This window comes from Nanorana parkeri, unplaced genomic scaffold (assembly GCF_000935625.1).
Source record: "Nanorana parkeri isolate BGI_ZX_2015 unplaced genomic scaffold, ASM93562v1 scaffold10, whole genome shotgun sequence".
In the NCBI taxonomy this organism is placed as follows: domain Eukaryota; kingdom Metazoa; phylum Chordata; class Amphibia; order Anura; family Dicroglossidae; genus Nanorana; species Nanorana parkeri.
In genome coordinates this window covers 4,259,280-4,273,786 of record NW_017306278.1, presented here as the reverse complement: position 1 = coordinate 4,273,786, position 14,507 = coordinate 4,259,280, and the positions used below count along the sequence as shown (strand labels likewise).

Below are 14,507 nucleotides of genomic sequence, written 5' to 3'. Positions count from 1 at the left end.
TATATATATATATATAGTGATGCGCCGATACCATTTTTCCAAGTACTGATACATTTTTGTTTATTGTCATGTGACAGTTTTTCTAAAATACAAACTAATGATTTCAGGACAGTGGTGGAGAGCCAGTGCCAGGTCCAAGCTGCAGCAACCCTGGTAGTTCATGAAAGTATCTGAACTGGTATCTGGACATCCCTACCAGTTATAACTCTAAACGATTTGGATAAATAGGTTATTCTTGACCCTGTATAAGCCATAATATACTTCTGATTAAGGATCATAAAAATTAAAATAAAAAAAGACCCCAAAAAAACAAAACACATTGTTCCAGTTGCATGCAGAGACCCTTTCTGTTTTGTTTTTTTTAATAAACTTTTTTTATTTTCATACGGACAATGTGAGATTTACAAAGTATTGTATCATAAACCAAATGGACAATAAAAGTAAAATATACAGAGAAGGAATCAGCATAATAAAGCGAGACATTTTCACATGTTAGCATTCACTGTTAGGGGGAAAAGTACCGCGACCTCGGAACATCAAGATACATGTAGAGTAAGAGCATTCGCAATCTAGGATTCCATTTTCCTACTGATAAACTCCTCAAGGTGAGTGGTACACAATCCTTCAATAAGAGAAAATTGCCTGTCCAGCTCATTTTCCACCCAATGTTTAGCACATATTGGTGACTAAACTGTATGTATCGATCTATACGCACGTCTGAGACCCTTTCTCTTTGAACTGCATGGGCAAGGCGTCAGGGTCTCCGTTTTTATAAGATACGTTGATGTTTTGCAATGATAAAATGATGTCCCCCAGCCTCACATATACAGGCACTTACCTTGATTAAAACATTTATATTATTGGTTATTTTCAAAGCTACCACCTTGATTTTGTTCTGTAAGAAATAAAACCGCAAGAGATTAGTTAGTGATGGCTGCAGCAACTCCAAAAAGGAGGGAAAAAAAAGTTTACTACTGGTTTAAAAGCGACTAACTATATTTAAAGGGTTAACAGTGGCATTCCCTGCAAAGCAAGAACTGAATATTCACCTATCCTGCTGCCCAAGTGTGAGAGAGTATCTTGCCGAAAGAATTTCTACATGTCACACGTCTGGACTGTCGGATGCCGATGTCCCCCAAGCTGTGGCTCCACCCGGTGACCCTACGTCAGGGGTGCCCACCATTTTTGTGTTAAGATCTACTTTTCAAATGACGAGCTACATGAGATCTACCAACGAAGAAAAAAACCTTCCTCGCTCTCTCTCCTGGCTGTCTGTCCTCTCTCTCCTGGCTCATCCCCCTGGCTGTCTCTCCTTTCTCTCCTGGCTGTCTCTCGTTTTCTTTCCTGGCTGTCTCTTTTTGCTCTCTTGGCTATCTCCCCTGGCTGCCTCTCCTCGCGCTCTCTCTCCCCGCTCTCTCTCCTGGCTGCTGTATTTTGCAAACTGTGTAGTGCAACAGGTTGTGTAAACTAATATTTTTTGATGTAATACATAGCAGCACTTCAACCACCAGAAAGGTATCAGGGAGCTTGGCTCAGCAGACTCAGGCTGATAGGTAATCATGTGTGCACAGCTAAATAAATATACCAAAATGGAAGGGGCCGCCATTCACACCCTTCATGATCTACCAGCATCAGCTTTGAGAGCTACTGGTAGATCACAATCTACCCAATGGGCACCCCTGCCCTACATCATTATAGTACAAAATAGTGATGTAGGGCTCAACAGAAGGAAGCACAGAGTGCAGCAGGGGACTAGAAACTCACACACTAGAAGTGTGCCGGAAGATGAAGATTTTAGCAACATTAACTTTTCACCGCAAAGGAGTTCAGCAGCAGGGCAGCCGAGTATTAATTGCTTGCTTTGCAATTAATACTCGGCCGTTCCTTTCAAGTGAACCAAACTTGAAAGGAACGGTCTGGAACATCTGGAAGTGTTAATTGTGCCTAAGAAGCAAAATTTACTTTTAGTATGGAATTTCCCTTGGAAAATAGAAGCAAAATTCCTGGTACGTGAGGGTGCCTCGAGCCTCATAGCTGTACAGGGAAGCACTGCTGGTCTTATGATGGTGTCATTACTGTGCTCCCTGCTGAAAAGCAATCTGTACCTAACGACCTGTAAATGGATGCATTTCCCTGCTTTTGCTCATTATGTAGATCTGCGTTTCCGCCACCCCTTCTGTTGCTTCTTGTATTTTCCCCAACCTATACTCTGATCACCAGTCATCAACTCTGACATGAAAAAGCAAAGTTCTGCCTCTACAAAGATGGCCACCTCCACACGTCATTAAAGCATGCTTGTTACTGCTTTTACACTGTGATGTAACAAAGGACATTTTAGGAAGGATCTCTATTCGTGTGGTGACATTTGAATTTTACCTCAGTGTTAGGGTTCCCTTATTCAATGTAAAGTTCACTTTAATAGGGAAACGTGATCCACAGACAATACTGGGGACTAGTATCCAATATTTCTTTCAGCAGATGAAACTGCATGTCTAAAAGTCTAATGTGGGCTACAATCCAAGTTATCTGCAATGAATAGAAAAACATCCGTATACCGTACAAATATATACTTAAAAAAAAAAACAATATTCACCTCTTCCGTTTTTAAGGCGTCCCCAGATTTCCCCTGCAAGGCCAGGCGAAGCTGTCTAATGTACACCTGTAATCCTCTGGCAAAGTACTGTAACCTAGAAAACATATTTGGAAGTAAACAGTTAGTGATGTTTCATTATAAAGCTTGCTACAGTAAAGTAAACGTGAGCAAATACCTTTCATATATCAAAACTGTTTAGCTATTTATCGGTCCTCTGAAAACACAATGCCGTTACCTTTACTGCGATTATAATATTGGGCTCACCTGATTTTGAAGTCTTTGAGCTTCTCGGCGTTCACTTCTTTACCGGTAAGAAAATCTGGATTCTTGCGCCCAAGCTGGTGGAAGCTAAATAGTAAACATTCGACGTAGCTAAACTGGAGTTTTGGCTCCTCGTTGGAAGAATTTTCCCCATTTTCTACTTCCTCTGGCGGAAGTGGCATGTACTCCTGACAAAGCAAAAGACAAAAATAAATACAGAGAGCTTGTAATCCGCTGGCCGGTACAATTTCTCCTTATATTATGAAAGTCCAAAATAAAACATATAGCACATCAAAATACCTGCTAACGTGCCAGAAATCCATTTAGGTCCTAATTTCCTGTAGTGAGATGCTAACACAACAAGTGCGGCACTTAAATCCCAAGTGGTATTGTCAGCCCTCCTAGACTACAGAACTCACCCTCTCCTCATTCCAATATACCGACCTTTGTTTGCATTCATTCTAAGAGCTGCCATGAAAAACACCATCAGTGGAGTTAGATAGTGAACTCCTAGTGAGCAGCCAGAAGTGCCACTGCTAAATGCATTCTTTTTTCCTTTGCCAGCAAAACAATGCTGCTGCCTTTACCCCAAAGAGTTTGTTCACAAACTGCGTGTAGGAAAAGGGCTCTTGGGAGATGTAGTTCTTGGGAGGGCATCAACATCATTAAAGCCCGTGACACACTGCATGCGAAGCCATGCATACGAAGCAAAGCTGTCAGGCATGGAGCTTCGTATGCAGTGTGCGAGCTGAGTGCAGCCAGATGAAAGATTGCATCTTCAGCCAATGGGCTCGCACTTAACAACCGAATGGACTTTGCAACGTGTCGCGTGGGGGCACTATTTTTGCCGCGCTGATCAGTGCGGTTTCCATACAGGATTCAATGGAACCGCGCTGATCACCACGGTTTTGGGTGTTAATTTATCGCTGAAACGCAATTAAAAACTCCCAAAACCTCTCTTGCGGGATCAGCGCTGCAACCGCCCTGGTGTGAATGGGCTCTTAGTGAAGAGCAACATTTGGTTTCAAAGCTTACAATACTGACCCCACTAGAAACTTAAAATTAAATGTTAAAATATTAGTTTTTACACATATTACAGACAACATGCAATTTACCTACCAAAAGCTTCTCAAAGAGTTTGTTTAAATTTGATTCAAGTTTATCCATATCGCCGCAGAAAGAGCTCATCTCAGCCAGAAGCTTCAATATCTGTGTAAAAAAAAAAGTTAAGAGTTACAACCAGCAAGATGAGAGAGAGAGAGAGAGAGAGAGAGAGAGAGAGAGAGAGAGAGAAAGAGAGAGAAAGAGAGAGAGAAAGAGAGAGAGAGAGAGAGAGAAAGAGAGAGAGAGAGAAAGAGAGAGAGAGAGAGAGAGAGAGAGAAAAAGAGAGAGAGAGAAAGAGAGAGAGAGAGAGAGAGAGAGAGAGAGAGAGACTCCTTTCACATAGAAAGACTTTCGCTACCAAAAGCCGACACTCACTTCCAACTGGACGTCAATGCTCTCTGCTGGGCTGGTCAGGGAACTCAGGATGGGAAGCACTTGCTCACAAAAGTAGGTCATAAATTTGGTGGAGTGGACATTTTTCTACCAAAAAAAAGGAGAAAAAAAAAAAAGACATTAATATTTAAAACAGACCCAAACCATTGCAATGCTTTTATTTGATCCTCCTGTAGACAAACTAAATACTTACAGAAAAAAGAGGCACAGCTTGCCGCATACACTGAAGCAGGCGATCCACAGAGTCGGGGTCTGCGGGGTTGAGCGTCTGATAGAGACCCGCTTGCTCAGATACTAAGTCTACTAGCTGCTGTCGGCCGCTGACCGTCTGTAATGACTTTAGAGAGGACAGGATTTTCATAAACAGGACAAATTCCTCCCCGGTGACATCATCCAGCACCTAATAATGCCAAAAAGGTATATTAAAAAGAGTTTAAGGGTCAAAATAAACAATAGCTTATTAGATTCTCTCCAAGCAGCACTACCAAATGATATTACCAGGATGAGCAATTCTGTGCGGATGGTCAAACAAAGAAGTCTGGAAAATGAAGATCCAGCAGAGTAGACATAAACATGTAGAAAGATTGAGGGGAAACCAAACACTGTCGACTCAAATCAATCATCTGCATTGCGCTACTGTTCATATTGCTGTGCGTCTATGTAGGGTAGGGGTGAGCAACTCTAGCCCTCCAGCTGTGCTTTAACTACAAATCCCAGTGTGCCTCTGGCAGTCAGTCTTGCAATGCCTCATTGGACTTGTAGTTTTACAACTGGAGGGATGGAGTTGCCCACCCCTGATGAAGAGCCTCCTTGAACCTAGATCTAGGCTGTACACAGGGCCTCACCTCCTCTCAGAATCCAGCATAAGCCCCGCCCTCTCCTGGCAATAAAGGAATCAGGTAATTAACGATATAAAGGCAACCACTGCTGACCTCTCTTCCTGAAAATGCTCACTGCCTGGCTGCAGTGCTGACCAGCTGACAAAATAAATAAACCGCAACAAGAACACTGCACAACTGCAAACGAAAATCCGTTCCGAAATCGACATTGGTCTGTGCGTGATGGGGTATTCGAACGGAAACTTAATGGAGGGTTTGATGACGGCACAAAAGAAAAGGAAAAAAAAAAAAAAATCGGACGATTTGAAAGTGTATGGCTAGCTTTAATCTCAAATTGGAGAAGTCGATAACCTGCATACAGCCTGATCTCATATCCAAAATGCATCCAAGACTAAAACACAATTATTAGCAGGTACCACAAGCTTATTACCGTAGGCTTTTTTTAGGCCAGGTTCCCTTTAAAAGTGACAGAGAGCCTGTGTCTCCATTGACATTAGCTATGCCTTAAAAATTAAAAGAAACACTTTCAATGCTTTAAGTACACTGACTCTTGAAACTCAGCCAGCCGAACATTGATAAATTATAACCAATATCTGATCACTTAAAGGAGAACTATGGGGTCAGGGCTTTTCCCCATAGTTCTCCTTAGGGTAACGGGAGGACACAAACTAGCATCCTCCCATCACCCTAGGCTCAGTATACCGCGAGCTGTATACTGAGACGCCGCAGCTGAAGCGGATCCCGACAATTGTGCCGGGATCCGCCCAGCTGCTTGACTGACAGCTGGCTCTGCCTATCTAGAGGCAAAGCCAGCTGTACCCGCCCCCTCCCCCGTCCCGCCAGTCAGCGCTGGCGGATCGGAGCGGGGAATCCAGCCCCTCCCCTGTCACAGCAGAGAGCCGTGACAGGATCGAGAGGTGAGCAAACGCCGGTATGTGTTCGCTCACCTCCCGATCTACTGAGCCGACCTGTGACGGTCTCATTGTGAAAAGCACTCATCTCATAGTTCTCCTTTAACCGATTACATATACCGGCATCAACGGCAAACATCAATCAGCCACATCGGGTAGAAGCGCTGTGCTTTCCGTTCCCTCCCATCAATGAATGCAGCAAAGTAAAGCTACTCCTTAGCACAAATGTTTGGAGACATTTCAATACACCTGACCTGTGCTGGTTTGAGGTCCCCCCTCCCCCACCATTCTGATAGAACGGTGCTATATAAATGCTTGTCCTTGCCCACAGAGGCAATGACAGTTCCCATACATAGTGCAAAGAGGCAAACACGTATCATTGGATAAGTGATCCATTTCACCCACATGTCCAACACTCATCATTGTGTATAGATTACCTTTTTGGATTCGGAAAAAATGTAGTCATCCACCTCTTTAGTCATGACATCTTCGGGAATGGTTTTCAGTTTGGTAGAGAGGAACTTAATGGCTCTCTCTCGTACAATATCTTCACCGTGAAGAACCTGGCTGAATAATCCCCCCAGGGTGCCTGCACAAAGCAAATAGATTTGAATTTAGTATATACATAGTATTTGAGGTTGCATAAAGACACAGGTCCATCAAGTTCAACCCATTGGGTGTCTGCGTGTGATTCTGCATGTGTATGCGTGCGTACGAGTCCCTGTGTGATCTTGTTCTTAAAAGGAGAACTATGGGGTTAAGGCTTTTCCCCATAGTTCTCCTTAGGCTAACGGGAGGACACAAACTAGCGTCCTCCCGTCACCCAAAGCTCAGTATACCGCGAGCTGCTGTTAGCGGTAATTATGTCTGGATCTGCCCAGCTGCGTGACTGACAGCTGGCTCTGCCTATCTAGAGGCAGAGCCAGCTTTACCCGCCCCCTCCCCCGTCCGGCCAGTCAGCGCTGGCGGATTGGAGCGGGGAGGGGGGAATCCAGCCCCTCCCCTGTCATGGCAGAGAGCCGTGACAAGATCGAGAGGTGAGCGAACGCTGGTATATGTTCGCTCACCTCCCAATCTACTGAGCCGACCTGTGACAGTCTCATTGTCACAGGTGGGCTAGAACTATGAGGTGAGTGAAAAGCACTCACCTCATACTTCTCCTTTAAGGGTACATGTACCCCTGTATGTTACGGTCTTTGAGGAAATCGTCCATTATGGCAGTTCTTCAAGGGAAAAAAAAAATACCCGACACACACAATCCTATTTAATCATGCAAACAGTAAAGTGCATTATAGCAAAGCAATCAACCTGAACCAATCTCTCTTCAAAGGATAACAATTACTTTAAATAATGTTAAGCCTAACAACACACCCTCAAGCTATACAGCATACTGTACACCCTGATCATTAAAGAGGAACTCCAGCAAAAATAATTTCACTCAAATTATTGTCTGGGTTTTTGTCTGGGTGCTACAATAAAGTTTTATTCACCGGAAGCTCTGAGCTGGCCAGAAGGCGCGCCGCTCCCGCCAGCCAGTCTCCCGCCAGCCAGTCTCCCGCTTCCCTGCGGCATTTAAATCTTCCCTCACATCTACACAGTGTACAGACGTGATAATTTAAAGCAGAGGTCGCCAAACTCCGGCCCTCCAACTGTGGTGAAACTACAAATCCCATGAGGCATTGCAAGATTCTCACAGCCACAGACATGACTCTCGGGAGAGAGATGCACCATGGGATTTGTAGTTTCACCACAGCTGGAGGGCGGGCCAGACATTGGCTACCCCTGATTTAAAGGACCTTAGACTCCTGCAGAGGAGGGGGAGAGACATTGGAAGGACCAGTCAAAGAAGAAGACTCTGAGGTTCTGCTGAGCATAGCTTTGTTATTTTTGAGGCTAGACACAAATGAGCACTTAACTCTTGCAGGGCGGGGAAAGCCTCGATGCAAAGATTAATAAATACATTTCCTAGAGTTCTTCTTTAAAGACGTCAAATAAGTGGGTGGAATCTGTGGCCTCTATCGACATTGCTCTTGACATCTACTGTTAGCGGCATGCACAGTACTGCGCATGTGTAACCATAGGCCCTATTCATAAGCCATCTACTCGTAAGCCTACATGGAGTCTGCTTGCCCACTAGGTTCTATAGAGAAACACCTAGCACCATGTGGGTTCCCATGTTGGAGGACAGCAGGATCTGGAGGCCGCGACCTCCAGTTCATGTCTATATCTGATCTGAAGTCTGTTAAATGATGTATGAAGAGAAAGGTTGGAGGCACGAGGCTTAAAGTGACATTAAACCCTCAGATTTTTTAACATAAAACAATACTGTAATGTGCGCCTTACTGTAATCCATTGTAGTTTCCCTTCTCTTTGCTGCTCTTCCTTTTAAATCTGTATCTGTTCTCATGCTGGGGCAGAACTTTTGTTTTGCAGCAGACTGCCTTGTCTCAGGAATGAATACATGGTGTCTGTGTGAAGGTTCACAACCTGAGCCAGCACTACAGGAAGAGGCACTCAGCTGCAAAGGGAAGTTCTCCCCCAGCATGAGAAGACATGAGGATTTAAAAGGAAGAGCAGCAAAGAGAAGGGAAACGACCATGGATTACAGTAAGGCGCACATTACAGTATTGGTTTATGTTAAAAAAATCTGAGGGTTTAATGTCACTTTAACATTTATTACCATTAGGCTTTAATATAACTTCAATAAATGAAAATCTGGTTGCTATGGGGAACTGAATAACGCTGTTATGCGCCATAATAATGAACTAGTAAAAGTGTGCCTGGAAAGGTGGAGGAATTTGAGGAATGTACTGAGTTTTAAGTCCGAGGAGGAATCAGGCCATAGACGCAATTGATCACAAAGTGTGGGAGTGTAGGGCATTGGTAAGCAACTTTGGCGCTTCAGTTGCAGTGAAACCACAAGTCCCATCATGCCTCTGGGAGTAATGCTTGTGGCTGTCAGTCTTGTAATGCCGCACGAGATCTACAACAGGTGGCGTGCAGAGGTTGCTCCCCCCTGGTGTAGGGTTTCTATAGTTGACATAACTCCCTAGTCTGTGGGAGTTGTCATCTCGTGAGGGGCAATATGGAAATCCTAAAACCAGTGGGGGTTTTTATTTTTAGCACTTCCTGAAGCAGCTCACAACTCCAAGACTAACCCACAAGATGTTCTAAACAAAACACAAAAAAAGTCAAAGAAACATTCCCAGTGACTTATCATGAGTGCTTGTAAAACGGGTTCCTCCTACACAGAACAAGTCACCAGGAAGGAGCCCGGAGTCATTCCCCTCTAGAGAACGTGATAAGCAAACAAAGCGCGATCTTACCTTTAGCGTCAATTTTGAATATGCTCAGCAAGGCGTTGTTCACCAAGTTGAACTCGGCAGAGTCATCTAAAAAAAGGGAAGTTTAAGACTGTAAATATAAAATGACAGCAGACCTAATCAAACACAAAACAGTGAAGGTGTGCAACGCTTGGCATTCCTTTTCATGTTACATAGTTAGTCAGTAACATAAGGAATGCCAAGCATTGCACACCTTCACTGCTGGTGGCTGATAAAGGAAACATGTCACTAATCTACTAACTGGGAAGCAATACATTTTCAGTTATAGTGACACTACACTCAGGAGGTAAATCTTGAAAATGTATTCCAGTCCTTTAACCATTAAAAGGAGAACTATGGGGTTAAGGCTTTTCCCCATAGTTCTCCTTAGGCTAACGGAAGGACACAAACTAGCGTCCTCCCGTCACCCTAAGCTCAGTATACCGCGAGCTACAGCTCCCTGTATACTGAGACGCCGCAGCTGAAGCGGATCCCGACAATTATGCCTGGATCTGCCCAGCAGTGTAAGTGACAGCTGGCTCTGCCTATCTAGAGGCAGATCCAGCTGTACCCGCCCCCTCCCCCATCCGTTCCGCCAGTCAGCGCTGGCGGATTGGAGCGGGGAATCCAGCCCCTCCCGCCACGGCTCTCTGCCGTGAAAGAATCGAGAAGTGAGCGAGCGCCGGTATGTGTTCGCTCACCTCCCGATCTACTGAGCCGACTTGTGACAGTCTCATTGTCACAGGCCGGCTAGAACTATGAGGTGAGTGAAAAGCACTCCCCTCATACTTCTCCTTTAACAACAATGTATCTTATTTGTGTATCACTCGGCTGTAGATCCTCCAATCATCTCTGACTTGGTGCTGGCACTGTCCTTCCTTCTGGAGGGGGGCTACTTTTGTTCCCCATGGTCCCTGTGTGTTGTAAAGTAGTCACCGCTCCAAGCTCACCCCGGTGACAGACTACACCACAAATATAAATTAGCTAACTAAACACGAAACCGTAGTCCACCGCGGGAGTGATCTAGGAGCGGTGACTACTTTTCAGCACCTACAGTTGATGCGTTTCACAAAATAAAGGTTTGAAGAATGTCACCAGCACACAGATTTCTTCACAGCAAATGAATTGACGCGTGCGTCTCTCGTTTTGCAAGCGCTTTCGGGGGCCGTGCAGGGTCGTCATAGCTTAGAGATGTCATCACTAGTCAATAAAGTGATTGATTGAATTTTGCTTTGGGGTGCGAGTGACTACCTTCTGGTTCTACAAGTTTTGCGGAGGCACTTTCCGGTGAGGAGTGCGATGGGATATATAGAATTTTGGGTCCCCTTCATCAGGCTCAGAGAAAGCGCTTGCAAAATGAGAGAGACAGCATACGTCAATAAATGACTTAATTTGCAGTGCTGGTGACATTCTTCAAATATCTATACGCTGGCGGCGCCATCCGCAGTCACTTCAAGCACCCAACCGCATATCTGCATGGGAATCCCGGTAAGGAGTGCAGCAAGGAACTTATTTTCTATAACTAAATAAAGGGGACACAGTACAGTATAAGACCATACAGGAGGGTTAGGAGAGCTCTGATTGGGTGAGCTTACAATCTCAATAGGAACACACACACGAACGGACGGACACACACACGAACGGACGGACTGACTTACACACACACGGATGGACGGACGGACGGACACACACGGACGATCCAGTGACTAGAACACAGGGAATGGATTTCTGAATGATGCCCTTTAAGTCATGCAATACCTGACTGCAGAAGCTGTGCCAGAATATCGGCCACCCTTGGAAGGTTCTCTCCCGTAGCAAACTGTGACAGTTCTTTTATAGCTTGTCGCCGGATCTAACAAAGAGAGGAGGGTGAAGAGTTAGTGAAGCATACTTATCAGATATCACAATGGGTTTGACTGTAAAGGACTACAAAAAGTGAAAGGTCGAGGAACAAAATCTTATCAACATGGCATCTGGTCGCTGTGGGCAACAGACATTTCTTCTGAGCACAGGGCCCTCATCAACACAATGGGGGCCATTCATAGAGGATCCTGCTATCTACTGGACTCTGCAGCATTTTTTGATTCACACTACTGCCTGTATTTTACCTGCCATTCAGAAAATAAAGGGCTTGCACTTAGACTGCTCCCGTCAGCCCCCTCCGCACCAGCGGTCTAAGGTCCTGCGAGTACAGTAAGGTGCAGTGTATTGCATGCAAGGACACCAAGGGACATACCATTGCCGCAGCAGAGGAGACAGGCTGGAGGGTGATAGAGCAAGAAGGGATCCCCGCTCGGGTGAGTATAGCTTTGTTATTTTAGCTCCCTGGACAAAACGAGCACTTAAAGCTGACCTTTACACTCAAATTCTACCAATGCATCCCTCTATGAATGATTTATAGTAACAGACATGTCAGGTGTGATTATGAAATATTTACACATGCAGGGTATTCACCTAATGATCCTGCCAGTAGAATACTTCCTGCACTAGGGTGACACTCACTCTTTGTACTTTGTTTACTGAAGAGCAGCGTTGTCACAAACGCAGATCACATTTTATCCAAGTGCAGTGTGTGGCCCCGGTTTGGAACCCCTCCATTCGGCAAAAGTCAATTTTTCATTTGACTGAATGGTATCGATTTAAATGGGATTCACCATGAATGGGGGGGGGGGCGCTCATTTCTTTCCTCCCACGATTAATATATGGCCAGGTTAAGATAAGAGTGTTAGGACTACAAAACAACTCAGTGGTTGCTTTCATATAGCTTATGACCTGATTCCTTTATTGCCAGGAGAGGGCGGGGCTTATGCTGGACTCTGAGAGGAGGTGAGGCCCTGTGTACAGCCTAGATCTAGCATCCAAGGAAGCTCTAAATCAGGGGTGGGCAACTCCATCCCTCCAGCTGTCGAGACATCAAGTCAAGCATTTCTTTTCCCCCCTCAGCCCCACGATTAATGTATGGCCAGGTTAAGATAAGAGCGTTAGGACTACAAAACTCTACTCCATAGCAATAGAGATGTTGTCTGTAGTCCACAGAAGTGAACCAGGCAGGGCTACAATCAATGCTTAAGATAGGTTCACACGACATAACTGGCAGCTTTTTTTTTAAATGTGTATTTCTACAGCACTTTCATCTCCCTGGGCACTCAAAGCGCCTAGAACAGGGGTGGGCAGCTCCAACTGTTGTGGAACTACAAGTCCCATGAGGCATTGCAGGACTGACCGTTACAGGCATGATTTCCAGAGGCATGTTGGGATTTGCATTTAAAGCAACAGCTGGAGGGCCGGAGTCGCCCACCCTCCATGGGTGTGATCAGATGAGCCAATTAAATAGGAAGTACACCTTTTTTTCTCAACAGTTGGTACCTTTAGGCCTGGTTCACACCTGGGCGTGTTGTAGCGCATTTGAACACTCTGCAAAACGCTCAAACACCGAAATCCCATTATTTCCTATGAGTATGGTTCACACCTGGGCGTATTACAGGCCGTATGAACGCGCCACAAAACGTCCTACACCCAAAGAAGTACAGGAGCTTCTTTGGGGCGTTTTTGTTGCGCGTTTCCATTGGGATACAGCCAAGTAGCCCTCGGAAACACACGACAAACGCGCATATTCGATACGCCTAGGTGTGAACCCAGCCTTAAGGAAACAAAAAAAAAAAAAACACCCAGTATGGGGTACCCCTCAAAATCCATCCCGGTCACTTTTTCAGTAAAGAGAATCTGTGATGGATTTCAACAAGCACCCCATGCCATTGTCTTTTCTTAAAGGGAGAGTACATCTTTTTTTTACAGTTGACACTATCCTTTTAAGAAAAAGCAGCATGCGATAGCCATCAAAATCCCTTTCAGACACTTATCCAGTAGATAAGTGTTTGTGATGGATTTTCGAGTAGCATTCTTAAAAGAGAACTATGGCCAAACACCTTTGTTGCCCATAGTACTCTGTAGGATCACAGGAGGGTATATGCTATGTCCTCCTGTGATCCAAAACTCAGCTTATAGCTGGCTGTTGCCCGCTATATGCCGACAGTGCAGAATCGCACTGCAGCCCTGACAATATAGTCGGGATCCACCCGCTACACAACAGTTGGCTCTGCCTTTCTAGAGCCAGCTGTGTCTGCCACTAACCTCCTCGCTGCCCACGATTGGGATTGGGGGGGAATCTTTGCGGGGAGCGATGACCGAGTCATCACTCTCTGCAGGGAGAAGATGACTGATTGGCTCGGAAGCCGGCTTCCCGGCCAATCAGCATCGAGCCGGCCTAACAAAATGGAGTCGGCTTCCCGGGCAGTCAAGAAGCTGGCCGGTGGGCAATGACACGCCGCCTGGCTTCCTGACCGACCGGGAAGCCGGCTCTATGCTACCGGAAGTATTGGTACTCGGTATCGGCGAGTACCAAAATATAAATATCGGTCCTTGATACCGAAAAAGCGGTATCGGTGCATCCCCATTTAAGAGTCAGTTACACAGACCAATCTATGGGAGTAAAGAGCACGAACGGTCAGGAGCCCCCCCGCCCCTGAAACCAAATCCCAGCAATTCAAAGCAGCTGCACAAACATTCCCTCCGGTCTCTTCTCCTCCCGACGCCCGGAGAACCGGTCTGTTTACTCAGATGTGACATTACTGCCCGGACATAAAACGCTCAGCGTGCTTCGTACCGAGACATCCTCGTCTTCACACAGATCCAGCTGGGCGTTTATGGCGGCGTCGGCCAATTCCGGGAAATGTTTGAAGAATTTGGGGATGAACTGCGCCGCTAATCTCTTTTCCTTGGCTTCGCCTTTCACACCGTCCAGGATTACCTGATAGGCGGCTCTGTGCTGGAAAACAAAGTGCGGAGAGGGTGAGTTCTGAATGCTGTGTTCTATAATTCACATCGTACAATGATATCATTCATGTGTCAGAGGATCCCCAAATCTTCATCCAGCAAAACGATGGCCAATAGAATCCGGGCCCCCCTACACCCCCCTCCGCAGGTGAACAAATATACCTCCCACACCAATGGAGGGACCACTGCAAATCATGTACCCACCCGACCTCACTCCTCCCATATTATGACCACTGGGGGCAGGGACACA

The 14,507-nt window shown here is 45.6% G+C and overlaps 1 protein-coding gene across 1 annotated transcript in view; it reads right to left on the bottom strand.

Annotated features, from left to right (window-relative positions):
• API5 (apoptosis inhibitor 5) overlaps window positions 1-14,507 on the bottom strand; it is an 18,349-nt gene that overhangs the window by 3,513 nt on the left and 329 nt on the right. Inside the window, exons 2-11 of the mRNA XM_018554974.1 lie at window positions 14,088-14,249; window positions 11,183-11,276; window positions 9,428-9,493; window positions 6,539-6,690; window positions 4,545-4,751; window positions 4,334-4,438; window positions 3,974-4,063; window positions 2,858-3,042; window positions 2,594-2,687; window positions 839-895 (exon numbers count right to left, since the gene is read on the bottom strand). Coding sequence (XP_018410476.1) covers window positions 839-895; window positions 2,594-2,687; window positions 2,858-3,042; window positions 3,974-4,063; window positions 4,334-4,438; window positions 4,545-4,751; window positions 6,539-6,690; window positions 9,428-9,493; window positions 11,183-11,276; window positions 14,088-14,249 — 1,212 coding nt within the window. The remainder of the gene's footprint in view (window positions 1-838; window positions 896-2,593; window positions 2,688-2,857; window positions 3,043-3,973; window positions 4,064-4,333; window positions 4,439-4,544; window positions 4,752-6,538; window positions 6,691-9,427; window positions 9,494-11,182; window positions 11,277-14,087; window positions 14,250-14,507) is intronic.